This window comes from Urocampus carinirostris, chromosome 19 (assembly GCF_059441175.1).
Source record: "Urocampus carinirostris isolate Australia breed hairy pipefish chromosome 19, RoL_Ucar_1.0, whole genome shotgun sequence".
Lineage (NCBI taxonomy): Eukaryota > Metazoa > Chordata > Actinopteri > Syngnathiformes > Syngnathidae > Urocampus > Urocampus carinirostris.
The window spans coordinates 24,272,818-24,293,283 of record NC_142367.1 but is presented as its reverse complement, the minus strand read 5'-3'; the positions used below and the strand labels follow the sequence as shown (position 1 = coordinate 24,293,283).

Genomic DNA, 20,466 nt, shown 5'->3' with positions numbered 1-20,466 from the left:
GAGCGAGATGTCTGTCCCTGTGTGCCCTGCGATTGGCCGGCAACCAGTTCAGGGTGTCCCCTGCCCATTGCCCGATGATTGCTGGGATGGGCTCCGGCACCCCCGCGACCCTACTGAGGATAAGCGGTGCAGCTAATGAGATGAGATGAGAGAACAATGACGATTAAAAGTTAGGGCCAGCCTAAACCTGAACATAGTGATTGACATCTTATGCCTGACCCAATCCAAATTTAAGGTTGGGCTCAGGATCATACCACTAGGTGGCGTTGTTCTCAACTGACCGTAAATATATTTTTCCATCCCCGCAGTACAAGTACAAACACAACCACGTGCTGGAAAAAGGCAAGCACATCGGCTCCCAGAGCGTCTCGGACGATACCTACCTGCTGCACTACGTTCAAGCCAACCGGCTAGCAAGTAACCAAGAGTACCGCAAAGACGCCCTGACGGCTAGCGGGCGCTACCACTTGACGCCCGACATGGTCAACTTGGTGACGGCTAAAAACGCTCAAGCGCTAGCGAGCGACCAGGACTACAGGAAGAAGCTACACGAGTACACGGTGCTCGCCGACGACATGAAGGTCAAGTGGGCCAGGAAGGCTTACGATCTGCAGAGCGAGGTGAAGACAAAGTATGCAGGGACGAGCGTTGAACTCGAAAATAATGGACTGTTTTTTGTCTAGAAACTGTACAAGTCGGACCTGAACTTCATGAAGGGTGTGGCGTGGGATGGAGTCGGAGCGCCGCAGTTGGAGTCCGCCAAGAAAGCTGGGAAACTTGTTAGCGATGTAAGTGGTGTTGGGAATCTCATCTCTTCTCATCTCATTAGCCGTACCGCTTATCCTCATTAGGGTCGCGGGGGGGCTGGAGCCTATCCCAGCCATCTCCGGGCAGTGGGCAGGGGAACTGGTTGCCAGCCAATCGCAGGGGCACACGGGGACAGACAACTCACTTGCTCATTCACACCTAGGGACAATTTGGACCGCCCAATTCACCTGAAATGCATGTTTTTGGAATGTGGGAGGAAACTGGAATGCCCGGAGGAAACCCACGCAGGCGCGGGGAGAACATACAAACTGCACAGGAAGTCTGGAGCTGGATTTGAACCCACGCAGGAGGTTCCCATGACATGAACTGTGCCGCACAAGCGCTAACCACTGCGCCGCCGTGCTGCCGGTGTTGGGAATATCAAAACGGCCGAATTAGTCGAAAAATAGAATAGAATAGAATATACCCTTATTGTCTTTGTTACAACATGGGATATATTGTGACAACGAAATTGGACGTGGCACTCCAGTTCCACATTTTACAGTGAGGATATAAGGAAAACAAAGAGATAAAGGAACAAAGAAGATGTTTGTACTGTCCTTGTTGTATAGGCTTTGTTTTCCTCCGGAGGGGGGGGTGTATGAAGTGGTGAGGGACAGACAGAGATGGGCGGATCCAACCAGATCTTTGATCTTGCTGTACACACGGTACAGTGTTTTTTTCCCTAATTGCTCAGTCCACGTATTGAATGGATTTGGGGAGTACAGTCCATAAACATGCCTGATCAAAGTCGCCGGCGACGATAAAAGAATAAGGGGAGAGATTCTCTACAGGTCACCCTCCCGCTTTTTTTTCTCGCAAGTTCAAAATCCATTGATGTCTTCTCTCCTTATTTTGAGTGTCTACTAAAGTTTGAACTTGTCTTTGGCCACACAGAAGCGATATCGCCAACTTCCAGACACCTTCAAGTTCACCTCAGTGACCGACTCGCCAGACATGCTCCACGCCAAGGCCAGCTATCAACAGTGTAGCGAGGTAAATTTCAAAAAACGGGAAATTTACAGTGCCGTGAAAAAGTATTTGCCCCCTTACGGAATTCTGTGGTTTTTTTTTGTGCATATTTATCACTCGAAAAAGGTTTTACATTTCATTATTACACAGAGACAACCCAAGAAAATACATTCCATTTATTAAGGCACAAACAAAAACTATCTCGCCCTATGTTGGTCATGGGTCCTTCACAACACTTGAGAGGAATTTTGGCCCACTCTTCTTTGCAAAATGGTTTCAAATCTGCCATATTGGAGGCTTTTCTCGAACGACCCGTCTAAGGTCAAACCAGAGCGTCTCAATTAGATTTAAATATGAACTTTGACTTGGCCACTCCAAAACCATCCATCCATTATCTACACCGCTTATCCTCAATATCCCATCCCAGCCATCTCCGGGCAGTGGGCAGGGGACACCCTGAACTGGTTGCTAGCCAGTCGCTGGGCACACAGGGACAAACAATTCGCTCGCTCATTCACACTTAGGGACAATTTGGACTGGCCAATCAACCTGACATGCATGTCTTTAGAAGAAACCCACGCAAGCACGGGGAGAACATGCAAACCCCACACAGGAAGGTTGGTAGCTAGATTTAAACCCATGACCTCAGAACTGTGCCGCACACGCGCTAACCACTGCGCCACCGTGCCGCCCCCACTCGAGAACCATCATTTTGTACTTAGAGCCATTCAGATTTGGACCTGCTCGTGGGTTTCGGTTTCATTGTCCTGCTGCATGAACCAAGATCGCTTGAGTTTGAGGGCATGAACTGATGGCCGGGTGTTCTCCTTCAAGACCTTCTGAGTAACACCAAAATTCATGATTCTGCCAACAACAGAAAGTTGTCCCGGTCCCGAGGCAGCAAAGCAGCCCCAGACCATCACACTGCCACCACCATGCTTTACATTTGGCATCTCGTTCTATTGGTCAAATGCTGATACGGCAGATGTAATGGGCTTCAACACCTTCCAAAAACTTCAACTTTTGACTTATCAGTCCACAGAATGTTTCTCCATCAGTCTTGAGGATAATCAAGATGCTTTTTGGCACATGTATTTTATGACAGCGGTAGTTTTCGCCAGGGAACTCTCGCATGGATGCCATTTTTTGGCCAGTGTCTTTTTTATAGTGGAGTGATGAACACTGACCTTAACTGGGCACAACACAGAAATCAGGAAGGGACTAAACACCGTTCGTGTTTTATGCAGTGCATTCATTCTGTTTTTTTCACGCAGAGGCTGTACAAATCGGGCAGGAACGACGATATGAACAAGTACACCTTGCATCCTGACGATCCCGACTTTGTCCGAGCGAAGATGAACGCCCTGCACATTAGCGACGTAAGCTCGACTACACCACGGAACATAAAGTCGTCAGATCTCACCACAATTCAAGCCAAAAGTTGAATATTTTTCTACTATTATAAATGGTGTTTTGGCTACCTGCTGCAGAAAGTCTACAAGGCTTCTGGGGAGCAACTAAGGATGCTGGGCTACGACTTGAGATTGGATGCTATCCCCTTCCAGACAGCAAAAGCCTCCAGGGAAATTGCCAGTGATGTGAGTTTTGTCCGAAATTGCACACATTGGGAACGGTTTTTTACTTAGATCTCAACTATTTGATTTTTTTAGTAGCATCAATGCAAAATCACAACACTTGCTTACACACAAAATAAGTACAGCGGAACCTCGGTTCTCGACCATAATCGGTTCCAGAACCCTGTTCGAAAACCGATTTGTTCGATCACCGAAATCATTTTTCCCATTAAAAATAATGTAAATCGGTTTAATCCGTTCCAACACCCTGAATGTTTACCTTGAATGTTCAACGTAAACATCAAGCTAACCCAGGCTAATCGTACGTTCGCGTTATCGTAATCTTCCGTACGAAAGATGACGCTAACATGAACGTGTAAAAATAAAAAAATCAGGTCGTTTACAAGTCATTTAGCACCACAAGTGGCTAGCGCTTCATTGGAAAGAGGGCTCCGTTCCAACACCCTCAATGTTGTGCTCCGTTCAAACACCCTGAATGTTTAACGTAAACTTAAAGCTAACCCAAGCTAATCGTACGTTCGCGTTATCGTAATCTTCCGTACGAAAGATTACGCTAACATGAACGTGTAGAAATAAAAAAAAAAGGATACAGAAAAGAATTATGAATAGGATTTCTTACCTTTGTGGTGGTCAGCAGAAGGCGCTCGCACACCTCCTTCATATTTGGCTATTATTTCTTTCTTAAATGCAATAGTTGTACGCACTACTTTTCTTTTTTCACCTGTAGCAACTTTGCTGCTTGCACTGACTTTCTTCGGAGGCATAATTAGGGGCTAAAACACTTCGTACACGGATATTAAAAGCGAAAGCAAAACGAAGCACGTCTGCACGCGATAAAAGTTGGTCAGGAAAAGAGCCATCTACACCCGTACGCCGCTTAGCATGGCACCCTAGCGTACGCATTCAGGCATTACCGGCGTTCCAACTCCGATGTTTTGACCGAACAGCGAAGCAAGAATTTCTCGAAATATTTGTTCGAACTGAGAGGCGTTCGAAAACCCAGGTTCCACTGTATAATGAAAAAATTATAAAAAAAAATACACCGATAGTGTTGTGGATTAACTGTAAATCAGCTTGATAAAAAACATCTGGAAGAATGTTATGAAACAATTTTGATACAACAAATCACAAGATGTTGACTGAGCAGAGTCAGGGCGGGAAAAATAATACTGTCGATTCCGAGAAAGAATACTTTCGGTTCAGAGGAAAACATCACGTAACCATGAGAACACAGTATAAAAGCCCAGCGGCTCTCAGACGGACTTTGAACGTGGCTTGAATGTTGTTGAATAAAGGTCGTTCCCTCTCTGCCATATTTCTCTCTGCGTATATTTTGGGGCGATGCCCAACGACGTCCTCTCCAAAAATAGATCCACGGATGGATGATAATATTAATGTTTAATTGATAATAATAATATTGTATTGTCAGATAGGGTTGCTCAGTTTCATTATTTTTTATTTTGGATTATTTTTTAAATTATTTTACAGAAATGAAAAATCCAATTATAAAAATCTTGATGATAGGCATGAAATATAAAAAATGTTATATAGTATTTCATTTATTTTCAGATGGCAAATGGTCGATCGTGTTCTCATTTGTACAGATTTTTCATTTTTACTAAAACGTGAAAATGTCTTTTTTAACCAAAAAATGGAAAACGGGGCTTAAGATTAGCAAAGGTATCTACCAACTGCTACATTAGACTTTCACTTTTTTATTTTAGGTGTTATTTTTCCCATTTTACAAGAAAAAAAAGCACATTTCCAAAATAGAGTCAAGTCCTGTTTATTTGTTTGGACCTTAATCACAAAAGGTCTCAAGAAGTCTTTGAGGGATGGGCACCACCAGCCTGCACTCGCCCGAGACGCACCACAGGATATATTGCCCAAGGGAAACGCAGCCACCCACCCTTCTTTTTTTCTCAACTTTTCACGACTTTTTCATTTTGGTATTTTTTTTTCTTTTTTATTCTATTTCCCCCCTTCGTTTGAGTCATTTTGTGCGCAATTTTACATCATATTTGGTCGTGTAGGGATTAAAGAAGCAAAAACAACCCGAAGAGCCGTTTGGGACCCGAAAGAGCCGGTTCTTTTTAGCGAGCTGAGCCGAAGAAGCCGGTTCCCCGACAAACTCTACTAACTTTACTCAACTTCGTTCTACTTCGAGTCGACTTCAAAATACTGCATTTAGAACACAACGTCAGGGGAACCCTTGTTTTTTTACGTTCATGCACTGTAACTTTGACTTAATTGTCTTCTTAATTAGCAATTTCGAGCCCTGATTTTTGTGAGTTGGCTAGATTTTCTTGTGCGCGGAAAAGCTCGGATTAATTGCGCACACACGCAGCTTAGAGGGAACATTGGTCACGACTCAAGAGCTCATTCCTCTGTTTTAGGTGCTGTACAAGGACTCGCACTTGCGCGAGAAGGGCCAGCACGTGGGACTCCGCTGCGTGGAGGACGACCCGAAGATGATGCATTCGCTGGCGGCCAGCAAGCTCCAGAGCAACCTGGAATACAAGCGGCAATCCAAAGAGGCGCACTGCAACTTCAAAATCCACGCCGACCAGCCCGAGTTCCTCCTGGCCAAGAAGAGCCGGACCCAGGCCAGCGACCTAGCCTACCGGAGCAAACTCCACGACTACACCTGCGACTCGGAGCAGCTGCAACTCAAGCACGCCAAGCAGGCCTACAGACTGCAGAGCGACGTAAATGCTTATCGACCTCTACAGTACGGTGGCCCCTCTGCGTACGAGCTACTCGAGGAATTCCAGACACCGGATGTCTGTGGAGCAAAAATCCCGGCCGACATGCTAGATAGAATCCGAGTTACGAGAGTTCCAAGACCGTTCACCGCATTGCCTGTCCTAGTTAGAATGGGCGTTTCCTACATACCAGATCCCGCACTCTTGTGTTGAGGGATTATCACATTTTGTACGGTCTAAAACGACCACTGAAGTGTGGGAGAGCTAAAAAAAATATTGGCTAACCGTAGAAGGAAATTCAGGCAAAGACTTGTTTAGTTTTTTTACAACTGCAGCTGGAGAAGGATGATGTGGAGCCACCGCTGGGATCGTCTCGTATGTATTCAAAAAAGATGCGGGAATCAGTGACGTCAAAGGGAGACTTTATTGAAGCCAAAATCTCAAAGTCTCTCCAGATATGAGTGGCTCTTTATAGCTTTAACACAGCATGAGTAAACAATAGAGCACGTCCCCTTTCACGTGGCGTGTACACGTGAAAGGGGTTTTGTAATGATCACTTCTTAGGAAATGTTTTCTTCTCACTTTTCTCAGAAAAAGTCTTGGGTAACCCTGCTCCCTGCCAAAATCTCTTGGCAGGACAAACGCCAGTCCTTAATCGATCATTAATAATATTTGTTTGCCAAGAATTTCCCATAATGTAATCTCTAAACCACAACAAGGACCGTCTCACTGGCCACGCTCCTTTTGGCTTTCCCCCAGCTTGCCTTTGTGTTTTATTGAGATCAAAAGATAAAAGATCACCCATCAGAAATACACCCCATACATTGTTGACACAGTAAAAGACTGTTTGTAGATGCATAGAAGCCAAGTTCCAGCAACCATTGTGTTTGCTAATTGCGTTAGAAGCCTAACAGATGATTAGACAACCTGTGTGCAATGATGTTAGCATAGCTGAAAGCAGTTTAGCTGGGTAGAGAAGCTATAAAACTGACTTTCTTTTAAGCCAGTCCAGTATCTGGAGCATCACATCTGTGGCCACTCCAGTGTTCTAATCATAAATTGTGTTTGCTAATTGCGTTAGAAGCCTAACAGATGATTAGACAACCTGTGTGAAGGATGTTAGCATAGCTGAAAGCAGTTTAGCTGGGTAGCAAAGCGATAAAACTGACTTTCTTTTAAGCCAGTCCAGTATCTGGAGCATCACATCTGTGGCCACTCCAGTGTTCTAATCGTAAATTGCGTTTGCTTATTGCGTTACAACCCTAACAGATGATTAGACAACCTGTGTGCAAGGATGTTAGCATAGCCGAAAGCAGTTTAGCTGGGTAGCAAAGCGATAAAACTGACTTTCTTTTAAGCCAGTCCAGTATCTGGAGCATCACATCTCTGGAGCCTTTTTCAGCATGAAGCAGAAGAAGTCTTATATAATATAGTGCCTAGTCTTATCCCGACCCGCACAGGGGGTGTGTGACACGGCCTCTCTATTGTGCCTATGTGAGACTCAATGGTCTTAACTGGTTCAAACTAGAACTTCATTGAACTTTATTGGTAACCCTCCAAACTGGATAATGTGTGCAAGAGTGTTTTAGATAAGAAGTCACCAATGCAAGGAAGGTCCAGCTCAAGTCTTCTGAGAGGTCTAATCTGACATGAATGTGTTTTGTAATTAATCAGGGAGATGTTTTATAGCTATATTGGGATAACTTGCTTGATTTTTGGGAGGTCAAATTGGTTTCATTGGTTTTCAGTGATTTCTTATAGGAAAAATTCCTGGTATGGATTCTTCTCGTACGTAGAGGGGACACTGAACTGCCACGTCACATGTAGTTGACTCTTGACTGGTTGCCGTAGGTAAACTACAAGTCGGACCTGAACCGGATGAGGGGAGCAGGGTGGACCCCTCCCGGCTCCCACAAGGTGGAGCTAGCCCGCCGGGCCGCTGAATTGGGTCTGGCCGAGGGTGTGACCACGGATGAGGCCATCGCCAAGTACCAGCGCATGATTATGGTAAGTCGAGTCCTATTTATTTCTGTAGCCCTTAACCCTGATGCAGTTTTGTTAAAGAAATAGAATAGAATATATCTTTATTGTCATGGTTACAACATGGGATATATTGTGACAACGAAATTGGACGTGGCACTCCAGTTCCACATTTTACAGTGAGGATATAAGGAAAACAAAGTGATAAAGGAACAAAGAAGATGTTTGTACTGTGCTTGTTGTATAGGCTTTGTTTTCCTCCGGAGGGGGGGGTGTTTGAGGGGGTGAGGGACAGACAGAGATGGGCGGATCCAACTAGATGTTTGATCTTACTGTACACACGGTCCAGTGTTTTTTTCCCTAATTGCTCAGTCCACGTATTGAATGGATTTGGGAAGTACAGTCCTTAAACATGCCCGATTAAAGTCGCCCGCGACGATAAAAACTCCGTCGGGGTGTGCAAGCTGCTGTTTATTGATAGCAGCGGGCGGGAGATTTAGCGCTATGCTAACGTTAGTATCCGGTGGAACGTTAGCATCCGGTGGAACGTAAACAGCAAGCACAATGACCACAGTTAGCTCTCTCGGAAGATAGAAGGGTCTACACGATACTGCTAGAAACTCGATATCAAGCGAGCTGTGTGTGTCAATGATTCGGCTGTTATTGTAGCGCATAGTCCCCCACCCCTGTTTTTACCAGAGTCTCTGTCTCGTTTGTGCCGGTGAAGCGTGCGTCCTGCTAGTTGGAGTGCGGCGTCGGGGAAGCCAAGACTCCGTGATGACAAAAATACTCCAATTTCGGACGAAGCTGTTGGTGCTATCCGCAGCTTTAAATTCCCTCATTTTGTGGACGATGGATCTGGCGTTGGTCAGGAACATGCTTGGAAGCGCCTTCTTAGCCTAGGCTCGACCGGCAGCTTTTTTCTTTTGCTCCGTCGTTGTCGGCAGGCAGATCCACCAGGGAGATCCGGTGGTCTCTGTATATCCCTCGGGATGTTGTGGATGTTATTGTAGTTGCGAAAGGAGTCGAAGGGAAAAGATGAGGGATAAAAGAACACTAAAAAACAAAAGACGAACTGGAGCCCGTGAAGCCGCTGCACTCGCGTGCGCCGCCATCTTGAAACAAACTGTGTTACATTAAGTTTTGAAAAAGAAATACTGCCATATGGCATCGCTGGGCTTTGAGGTGATCAGGGTTTCTGTACCTGTACTCACTTTGTCCCAACAAATACAAAGAACAGCTAAGTGTATATTCCCAGGGTTGATTGCCTACTTGGCCCCATAACATGAATGGTGAATGCTCTGCATTTCTATCGTGCTTTCTCAAGTCACTGAAGACTTTACAATGTGCTTCACACTTACCCATTCACACACACACACACTCACACACCGATAGCGACGTCAGCCATGCAAGGCACCTGTTTATCAGGGGCATTAGGGGTCAAGTGTCTTGCCCAAGGACACTTCCACATTTAAATCAGAGATGTCGGGAATCGAACCTGCGACATATTGGTCCCGGGGCGACATACCGTTACTGAGCGAGTGGATCTGGGTTAACGAGAGTCAATGAGACTTACGGTGCGTAATGGCAGCTATCATGGTGATTGATTAGATAAATCCGGCAATCAAAGTTTTAGTTTGTCTGTAGTTAAACCTTCCGGGCTAAGTTAAGACAACAAATGTTGACTGGTCTACAAAGAAGACCCATATGCTCTAGCCAACAGCATTGGGTTTAGGTCTCAAATACAGCGATTACACAAGCCGCACCTGTATATAAGCCGCATGCGCCCACATTAAAAAATGTAAGACAAACACAAAATTAACCCAAACCCGACTTCAAGTCCCACGATTGAAACTAAATGTCCTTCATTAAAGTACACAGTCCAAAAACCACAGCCGGGAAAATGAACGGAAAATGATACCGGTACTTAAGGTTTGATGCAGACCTGCAGAGTCCGGGTCCCGTTGAAAATAATCCAAGGAAAAAAGTATATATTTCCAAAGGTAAGGGTGGGAAAAATATATATCCACTAAATATATATCTCCTGACGGACAGACCTTTTCATTTCATAAATCTAAGACACCACGACGGTCCTCCTTTGAAATCCGGAATTTTCTTTTCGGTGGCGATTGTTTTTGCTTTCAGTCTGATCTGCACAGTCGAAACACCTCGGCCATCTGCTCTCTGTGTGTTCACCCAGTCTTCTAGAAGGTCTTCCAGTTCGGGCCACCAAGTTTTATTACCCCGGAAAGCTTTTTTTCGCCTTTTTACATTTCTCCAGTTCTTCCCGCTGCCGTTTCCAGCGTCTCACCATCGATTCGTTCATGCCAAGTTTACGTGCAGTAGCTCTGTTTCCGTCTTTATCGGACTGCTCGATTGCTTTTAGCTTGAAAGCTGCGTCATGTGCCTTTCTTTTTGCATTTTGCATGATGAGGGTATGTTTACGCCAATTTAATTTATGCACAAGCCAAGAAGTTGCAGTCTTCCTCGGCGCATATATTCCACCGGTCTAAATCTCACCTTTTGTACTCGAGCGCCGCTGGCGGCCGTTAGAAAAATGACAAAAATTGGCCGCATCACTGAATAAGCCGCAGGGTTGAAGGTTTGGGGAAAAAGTAGCGGCTTATAGTCCGGAATTTACGGTACATGCTTTCGACATAGTTAAAATAACGACCAAAAAATATGGAAGGCTTTTCACTTCCCTGAATATGAAGAATCTAGTCCAACCAAACAAAGACAAGTTGAGGTTCAGACGTTTTGCAGGGTTTGTGACTTCAAGCCCAGTGGGCTCGACGTTTAAACACGACCACTGTCCAATGTCAATCTGGGCAGGTACAACAGGATCCATTGAAAATGTAAATCATCATAAAAGGAGACCGTGTAGAGAGAGTCCACTCCTTCAAATTTCTGGGTGTGCACATCTCCGACGACCCCTCCTGGTCTGCAAACACCAGAGCGGTGGTAGGGAAGGCCCAGCAGCGACTCCATTTCCCGAGAGTGCTCAAGAAAAAACAGCTAAAACAGCAGCTGCAGGTGTCCTTTTAGAAAGCCACAGTGGAGAGCATTCTGACGTACTGCATTACGGTGTGGTATGCCGGGTGCACGGCAGCAGACAGGAAAACGCTCCAGAGGGTCATCAAAACAGCCCAGAAAATCATCGGTTGCTCTCTGCCCAGTCTGGAGGTCATTGCCTGCTCTCGCTACCTCAGCAGAGCAGAAAACATCATCAAGGACTTTTCACCACATCTTCGACCTCCTGCCTTCTGGCAAGCGCTACAGGTCACACAAAACAAAAACAAACAGACTCAGAGACAGTTTCTTCCCCAGAGCCATTACCACCCTAAACACACACCGCACAAAAAACTGAAAACTCTCGCAAAAACACTACCTCATACGAACGTAAATGGTACTCATGTCTATGTTTCTTGCACAATGTTGACTGCACTATGTTTATTGCTCACCTTGCACAATGTTGACTATTTTTTTTGCACTATGATGGCTGCCTTTTCCAGCAGCTGCCCTGTTATCTCTCACTTGTTGTGATTTATTGTTTAATTGTCTGCTCCTATCTCGGTGTTTTTCTTCCCGTTTGACAACTACACTTTGGATGACTTTCTATCCTATGGACATGGGTTTTAGCGCACAAAAATGCGTTTATTTAAGGAATCAACTCCCTGCCCTGAAGATTTCTCGTGCCGGCGTGATGAGGGGGCCTATGGTGGAAGAAGAACCGGAGCTAGCTAAGCGGCTAGCGGCGTTATAAGTCTTCGGTACTATCCGTAATCATGGTAAATGTGAACTCACTACCAAATAACACCAACGAGTGCTGGTGGAAAACATCAAAGCGTACAGGGAGCGCAGTTGCTGTGTTTTGCGGAAAGGTGGCTCACGTTTAGCACCCCGGACGCTAACGTGTAGCCACCCGGAGCTACCCGGAGCTATCCGGCTTCAGCGCCGCTATACAGAGACACAAAAGTCTACGGGAATCTGAGAGGAGACGGACTCGCTAATACGAGGTGGTGTATCCCTGGACACAAAGAAAAAGATTTCCATCTGCCGCAGGGATGTCGAACTTTTGGACTGGCCTGTGACGTCATCCACTCCGCTACAAGCACCTCTAGGGCATCATGTTCATCTGTTAATAAACAACAGGGTAGACTGCTGGAAGTGTGAATTTCCCTACGGGGATGAAGAAAGTATCTATCTATCTATATCTATTTTTTGCACCAAATGCATATTGCACAAACCCTACGATACCAAACTGTATGTAACATCCTATATGCCGGCATTTCTTGGGTACATTTTGTGTAAATTATAACTATAACCTTATCCTCCTTGTTGTATAACATTATCTTCTCTGTTCCTTATCTTCTTGTTTTTTTTTAACCTCACTGTGAATGTGTGATGCTGGAGTGTCATGCCCAATTTCGTTGTCACAATATGTTAGCTCAGTAGCCTAGATGGTAAGGCGCCCGCTTTGAGACTGGGAGGTCGGTGGTTCGCGCCCCGGCCGAGTCATTCCTAAGACTTAAAAAGTGGTCGGCGGCGCCCTCTGTTGGCTGCGGCTGCATCGGCTCGCTACAACGGGTCAGGTGCAATCGACATTTCGTTCTGTGTACATTGTTACAAAGAATGACAATACAAGGAAATTATTATTATTATTATTATTATTATTAACCCATTTTGTAACAATGACAATAAAGATATATTCTATTCTAAATATGGTCTTTAGAAAAATGGCAACGTTGGACTTCAACCCTAACCCTAAGAACTTTCTAAGGGCTGTGCAGACTACAGAATACTATTAATATCAGGAAAAACATCACGTCTGGTTGACAGCCTTCTATGGTCAACATCATTTATCAGCTATTGAATATCAATGTCCTTTAAACACTTTAAACAGATCGAATCTGACCATGGTTCCAAATAATAAACCTACCTTCCACCTTGCAGATGCACTACCAGCAGCAAATGGAGGAGCAACAGCAACAGCATCAGCAGCAACTCGCTTCCAAACAGGAATCGTCCACCGAGGAGATCCAACAAGGTGTCAACCTGGACGCCACGGAAGTTCTCCACGTCAACCGGACCAAGACCTTCCAGACGATGCAGAAGAAGACCACCACAACCACCACCACAAGCAGCGCCACCTTCAGGTCCATGGAGAAGAAATCCGGCAGCACCACGTCCACCGCCAGGCAAAATGCGCTCAAGACCTCCGGCCAGGCCAAAGCCATCAAAGATGCTTAGAAGCTTTGGAGATCATGGCTACACTGAACTGAACTAACACTAGATGGATGTTTCATGGAAAAATAGTATTAAGCATGTTGAATGGAGATAGGACTTGTTACGTTGAGCAAAAAAGGACCTAGACACAGTGGCGGCTTTATATGGAGCAGAGGGTCTCCAACCCTTTTCAAGCTTAGAGCTACTTCTTGTTACTAAATTGGGAAAAGGGTACCCGGTTTGATATGGATTTCTAAAATAGCAACTTTGCTAGATGGCTTTCAAAAAAAACTAAAAAGTAGTTTGATAGTTAGCAAGAAAGGTCTACAGGTTAAACAACCAAAAGGGAGCTTAACCGCTAGCTAAAATGGCAACTGAATAGGCAGAAAGCTAAAAGCAAAAATAACAAAAAACATGGATAGCTAGCTAGAAAGGAGGCCTAGGTTTAGTTTGATACCGAGCACAGTAAATGTTAGCTAAAGCGCGGTTTGCGACACCCTTCTGCCAGAGCTCGCACTCAAACGCTGAAGTCATATTTAGGACAAGTATATTTGAGTTTAAGTAAGATAAAACAGTGTATAAAATAGTATATAACTTCAGTCTCCATAAATTATGAAAACTCTTGTAAAAAACACCCAGAAGACATGTAGTATGTACAAAACAGTATTAACAATGCTGAGCTAGCATTAGCAATTTCAGCCAAGTAACTTTCATAACTAACTGTTACCTTGACAGTTAAATGTTATCATGTTTTTGTCATAAATATTCCCCAAAAGCCTTCTTCAACTGGCTTCTTTTGGCGAGTTTTAGGCAAACAAGGAACTAGTTACATTGTTATGCTAGGCTAAATGGAAATTCCATTTCAGGACAAGAAGAAGTTGAACACACGATAAGAGAATATGAGGAGAATAACAGCTCCACCTTTTGGTAAAACCGCCACGGTGTTTTAAGTGAAAATACAAGAAAGGAGAAGAATAGAAGCGACACGTGACATGGAATGTTAGAATGTTATGTTTGCATTTCGGATGTATAATTTTGCAGCAATGGGTGGCCATTTTTTTTCACGCGAACCGCCATTTTGGTTTGGTGACGATATTTTCTTAGCTCGGGTTTAGCAAGGCGGTGATCCATTATGTCTGGCAGGTTCAGCTTTTTTTTTTTGACGTGGAAAACTCAAAGCTGGGCTGGGAGAAACTGCTTTCCAAATAAACATTCATATTCTGGGCAAACCTGAATTGGAGTCCTTTGAATCACCGTTTCTCGGTCGGTGTGCCGCGGGGATTTGTCCCAAAAATGAAAAAAGTCATTCTTCAAATGAGCCGACAAAAGACGCATTTTCCGTCGCGTTATTGCAAGCGGTTCGTGCTAGAAACCCCTCCGATATGGTAGATTTGAAACCATTTTGCAAAGAAGAGTGGGACAAATTTGCTCCACAGCGCTGTGAAGGACTCATTACCGATGAAGGATTTTATACATTTGACTATAAAGGATTTTATACGATTGACTCATACTGCAATGAAGATTTTCACTGAGTAGGTTTTAGTTCAACGACAGGTCAGGCTCTTCCAAATGCAGAATATTTTGTCTAGTTCTGTTGATAACAGGACTCTGACGGAGGACGGCAGGCGTTGTTTAGAGAAACGCTCGCCGTTGTTTTGAGTACTCCAGACGTCGGGACGCTCATCTACGAGATGGTGAAGCCCAGGGGGCTTCCTTGGCACACCCATGGGAGGAGCCGGCACAACATCTTGCGGGGAGATGTGGGCCAAGAGAAAAAAAGGTAAAGGACTTGAGAAAAATGCTTCCCAGAGACGTCGCTAATTCGGCCGTTTTCAATGGAGTACACTTAGTTAAATTGTTAGGGAAAATAAATCTGCCCCTGTGTAGAAATGTCGGCTTTTCCTGTTCACTTTGTCTATTTGAACAATTCGGTAAACGCTACATTTTGATCATTAATTCCCAACACCGATTATCGTCAACATTTGATTTCTGTTATCGCTGCCAAATGTGGCCCAAAGCGAGCCCACAGGGTTATAACATACACAAACGAGTGCTACCTTTCCCAGTCACTCAAAAAGTGACTAGAGAAAACGTCATCAGGGGGGTGTCCAACTGTCGTAGCCGGAGACAAACGGGGAAATCAGGAACAGACGAGTGGGAAACGGGTGACAAAACGGGACCGAGAGGAGTCAGGGTCAAAATGCTTGCCTTGTGTAAACAGAGGTTTGCTGACGGACTGACTAAGGGCAAGTGAGAGCACTGAGCTTAAATAGGAGGGAGAACCAATTAGGTAACCAGCAGCAGCTGGGGCCAAACAAGTGGGTACAGATGAGTGCAATGAGTAATCATGAGAGATGAATATGCAAAAAAAAACAACACAAAAATCAAGAAGCAAGTCGCTCTCGTACTCTGTGATCCAAACATGGAAGTGGATCTTCCGTAGCGAGCGATGGCGGTGTCAAGGATAGAAAACAGGTCGATAGCCAGGACAGGAGAGCAAAAACGAGGTCAGAGTCGTAAGCCAGAATAGGAGAGAAGTAGTCGGGGACAAGAAGAGGTCGAAAGCCGGGACCGGAGAGCAGACCTGATCAGGATCCGAAAACGGGTCAAAGCCAAAGACAGACGGGGGCAAAACACGGGACAGGTGGGAGTCAGGGTCGAAAGAGGCTTGCCTAGCGTCTACTGAGGTTCGCAGACGGACTGACAAAAGGGGACAGACAGACTGGGTTCAAATACTGATGGTTGCCAGAAGACGGAGAACAAGGAATTAAACAGGACAAATTAAACAGGACAAATTAGACGGGAACGAAACTGGAAACCAATATTAAACAACAGGACTGACGGGATTGAAATCAAAACAGGGTATCAAAATTAAACAGGACAAACTAGACGGGAACGAAACTGGTAACCTTTTCCAACATGGCGGCGCGTGTTTACGTTGCGGCTGATTGTTACCCGGTTATCCTACTACTTACAACTGTCCTCCTGCTTTCCTTTTTGGATACATGCGTGGCCAATAAGACCTACAGTCGGGAGGAGCTCATCCGACTAGGTGGGTGTCTAAATTTCGACTTTTCGGGCACTTTTTATACCACCCACGACATCCCAAATGAGCTCCAAAGGGACTCGGGTTCGCCCTGCTTTCCCGCTCCACCGAAGAAAAAGAAGAAAAATCGGAGACGAAGACGGCGAAAAGATAGAAAACAGAAGCGAGGATGTCGTGCAGGGAAGCGTGTGAAGTTGATGGAGCAACGACATGAAGATCTGTCTAATCCAACCATCATTTCTTCGTCGATTCTACGAGTAAACCGACAACCGAAGCCCAACGCACACAACCGGCATCTCGTGACGATCTCTACAAAGGCTACAGCTAAGTCAAATGATTCAAAGCTAAAATTTGGTCTTTTGAATGTTAGATCGCTCGCTCCTAAAGCTTTACTTGTAGATAATATTATTCGTGATTATAAACTTAACTGTATTGGTCTCTGTGAAACGTGGTTACGCCCGGATGAGTATTTAGCTCTAAATTATGCTTCTCCCCCAGATTACGAGAGCAGCCATATAGCACGCACGTTGAAAAAGGGTGGCGGTGTCGCGCTAATCTCTGAAAAATCGCTTAAATTTAATCCACGTACCTCTAATAATTACAAAACGTTTGAGGCTCTTGTGATGCGGTCCCCCCTATTGTCAATTGACGTAATAACTATCTATCGCGCACCAGGACCATACACAACTTTCTTAGACGAATTCGCCGAACTTCTGTCTGAACTAGTAACCTACGCAGACAAAATTATTATTATGGGGGACTTTAACATTCATATGAACTCTCCACTCAGTTCACTCACTGTTGCGTTTCAGTCTATAATTGATGCTTTTGGTTTTAATCAACTGGTTGATTTGCCAACCCATAAAGATGGAAACACGCTCGACTTGGTTCTGACTCGAGGAGTTTCAACCTCAAACATGGCGGTGCTATCGTGTACTACAGTTATCTCGGATCATTATTTAGTTACATTTGAGGTGCTAGCTAAATGTAGTACCAAAAAAACTGAAGGATTCACCGGACGCAATATAAGCACAGGCACAGTTTCTGAGCTCTCCGATATTCTTCCAGGAGCAGTTGCGTCCTTTCCTTCCTACATAGGCTCCATAGAACCACTCCTAAATGAATTTAACGCTACCCTGGCCAATGCCCTGGATTTAGTTGCGCCCATCCGGCATAAATTACGACCTAAAAGACGCACACCTTGGTTTAATGATGAAACTAGATCCCTTAAACGAGAATGCAGGAAATCTGAAAGAAAATGGCGCGCTACCAAGCTTGAAGTTTTCCATCAAATCTGGTGTGATAGTTTGTTGAAGTATAAAGCGGCCCTGGCCTCTGCAAAATCAGCCTACCTTTCGAAAGTGATTGCGTCACAAAAGAACAATCCCAAGGCCCTTTTTGACACTGTAGCATCACTTACAAGGCAACAGACTATCCCAGATAGCTCCACCCATTCTGCTCACGACATAATGGTCTTCTTTACTAAGAAGATCCAGAGCATACAGGAAGAAATTGCTAAAGACAATATTAATTCAACACATACTAAAGCACTCAAATCCCTAGATGCACGACATGGTGGCTGTCCAGGGACTTGGTCCCGTTTTAGTGAACTGTCACTCGAAAATCTTAAACAGATGGTGAATACTGCCAAACCGACGACTTGCCAGTTCGACCCACTTCCAGGTTCACTTATTAAAGGTCTCTTTGGCGTTCTTGCACCTTCAGTTCTAAATATTTTAAACATATCACTCGCCTCTGGTGTAGTTCCAGCTGCTTTTAAGTCCGCTGTCATTAAACCCACACTGAAACGACCCAACCTAGATCCAGAAAACTTATGTAATTATAGACCTGTGTCAAACCTACCGTTTCTTTCTAAAATACTTGAAAAAGTAGTGGCACAGCAGCTGAATGATTTCATGTCCGATAACAATCTCTTTGAATCGATGCAATCAGGATTCAGGGCTAACCACTCTACTGAGACAGCTCTGATAAAGGTAACCAATGATCTCCTACGGGCAATGGACTCGGGCGCATCATCACTTTTGCTGCTGCTGGACATTAGTGCTGCATTTGACACAGTGGACCATATTATCTTGCTAGAACGGTTGGAAAAATGGATTGGTCTCTCAGGAAACGTCCTATTATGGTTCAGATCTTACCTCTCAGATAGGACACACTGCGTTAAATATGGCGAATTGACATCTGAGCCATTTAGTGTAACTTGTGGTGTTCCGCAGGGTTCAGTGCTTGGCCCCCTTCTCTTCAGCATTTATATGCTTCCACTAGGTGATATTATTCGCAAGTATAACATCAGTTTCCATTGTTACGCAGATGACACTCAACTCTATCTCCCGATGGAGGAATCTACCACACTAAACTGTGGAACTTTGGAGGCCTGCCTCACTGAGATAAAAGAGTGGATGTCACTCAATTTCCTGCGTCTTAACCCTGAAAAGACTGAAATGTTAGTAATTGGTCCTTCTAAGTCCCGTGACTTATTCTCTAAAACCGCAGTGAACTTGGACAATTGCCACATCACACAGAGTGACTCACTTAAAAATTTAGGTGTCATTTTCGACCCTGATCTGTCCTTTCAAACACATGTGAAGAAAATTACTAGAACCGCTTTCTTCCATCTCCGTAACATTGCTAAAATTCGTCCTATACTTTCTCAGTCGGATGCGGAAATCATAATTCATGCGTTTGTTACCTCCCGTCTCGACTACTGTAATGCACTACTTTCCGGTCTTCCGATGACCAGACTCAAGAGTCTTCAGCTGGTACAAAATGCTGCAGCGAGGCTTTTAACAAGGACAAAAAAGTATGATCACATCACCCCAATTTTGGCTAACCTGCATTGGCTCCCTGTTAGCCTAAGATGCGATTTTAAGGTTCTCCTACTACTATACAAAATCATACATGGACTTTCCCCCTCGTATCTTTCAGATCTGATCTGCCCTTATGTCCCGGCCCGAAGCCTTCGTTCCGAGAGCGCCGGTCTTCTGGTGATCCCAAGAGCCAAGAAGTGTTCCGCTGGTTCGAGAGCGTTCTCCATCCGGGCACCGGTGTTGTGGAATGCTCTTCCCCCTGATATCCGATCTGCAACCTCGGTGGAAATGTTTAAATCTAGGCTTAAAACTCACTTCTACTCTATAGCATACGAGTAACCTAATCTTATATGTAATAACTTGTGAAGCCCTTAGAGACTAATTGTGATTAAGGGCTATACAAATAAAAATGACTTGACTTGACTTGACTAACCGATATAAAACAACGGGACAGACAGGATCGATATCAAAACAGGATGTCGAAAATAAACAGGACAAACTAGACAGGAACGAAACTGGAAACCGATATTAAACAACAGGATGGACAGGATTGATATCAAAACAGAATATTGAAAATAAACAGGGAAAAACTAGACAGGAACGAAACTGGAAACCAATATTAAACAACAGGACTGACGGGATTGAAATCAAAACAGGGTATCAAAATTAAACAGGACAAACTAGACGGGAACGAAACTGGAAACCAATATTAAACAACGGGACGGACAGGACTGATATCAAAACAGGATGTCGAAAATAAACAGGACAAACTAGACAGAAACGAAACTGGAAACCGATATTAAACAACAGGATTGATATCAAAACAGAATATTGAAAATAAACAGGGAAAAACTAGACAGGAACGAAACAAGAAACCAATATTAAACAACAGGACTGACGGGATTGAAATCAAAACAGGGTATCAAAATTAAACAGGACAAACTAGACGGGAACGAAACTGGAAACCAATATTAAACAACGGGACGGACAGGACTGATATCAAAACAGGATGTCGAAAATAAACAGGACAAACTAGACAGGAACGAAACTGGAAACCGATATTAAACAACAGGATGGACAGGATTGATATCAAAACAGAATATTGAAAATAAACAGGGAAAAACTAGACAGGAACGAAACTGGAAACCAATATTAAACAACAGGACTGACGGGATTGAAATCAAAACAGGGTATCAAAATTAAACAGGACAAACTAGACGGGAACGAAACTGGTAACCGATATAAAACAACGGGACAGACAGGATTGATATCAAAACAAAAAACAGGATTTTCATGGTACTGCTATT

General features: G+C 44.3%; 1 protein-coding gene across 1 annotated transcript in view; it reads left to right on the top strand.

Moving 5' to 3' along the window:
* The window catches only part of nrap (nebulin-related anchoring protein), a 73,483-nt gene extending 58,981 nt beyond the window's left edge, over positions 1-14,502 (top strand). The window contains exons 37-44 of the mRNA XM_088324270.1: positions 309-620; positions 684-788; positions 1,705-1,803; positions 3,054-3,158; positions 3,270-3,377; positions 5,771-6,082; positions 7,931-8,086; positions 13,013-14,502. Of these exons, the coding sequence (XP_088180396.1) occupies positions 309-620; positions 684-788; positions 1,705-1,803; positions 3,054-3,158; positions 3,270-3,377; positions 5,771-6,082; positions 7,931-8,086; positions 13,013-13,309 (1,494 nt within the window). The 3' untranslated portion in view covers positions 13,310-14,502. The remainder of the gene's footprint in view (positions 1-308; positions 621-683; positions 789-1,704; positions 1,804-3,053; positions 3,159-3,269; positions 3,378-5,770; positions 6,083-7,930; positions 8,087-13,012) is intronic.
* Positions 14,503-20,466: the final 5,964 nt, after the last annotated feature.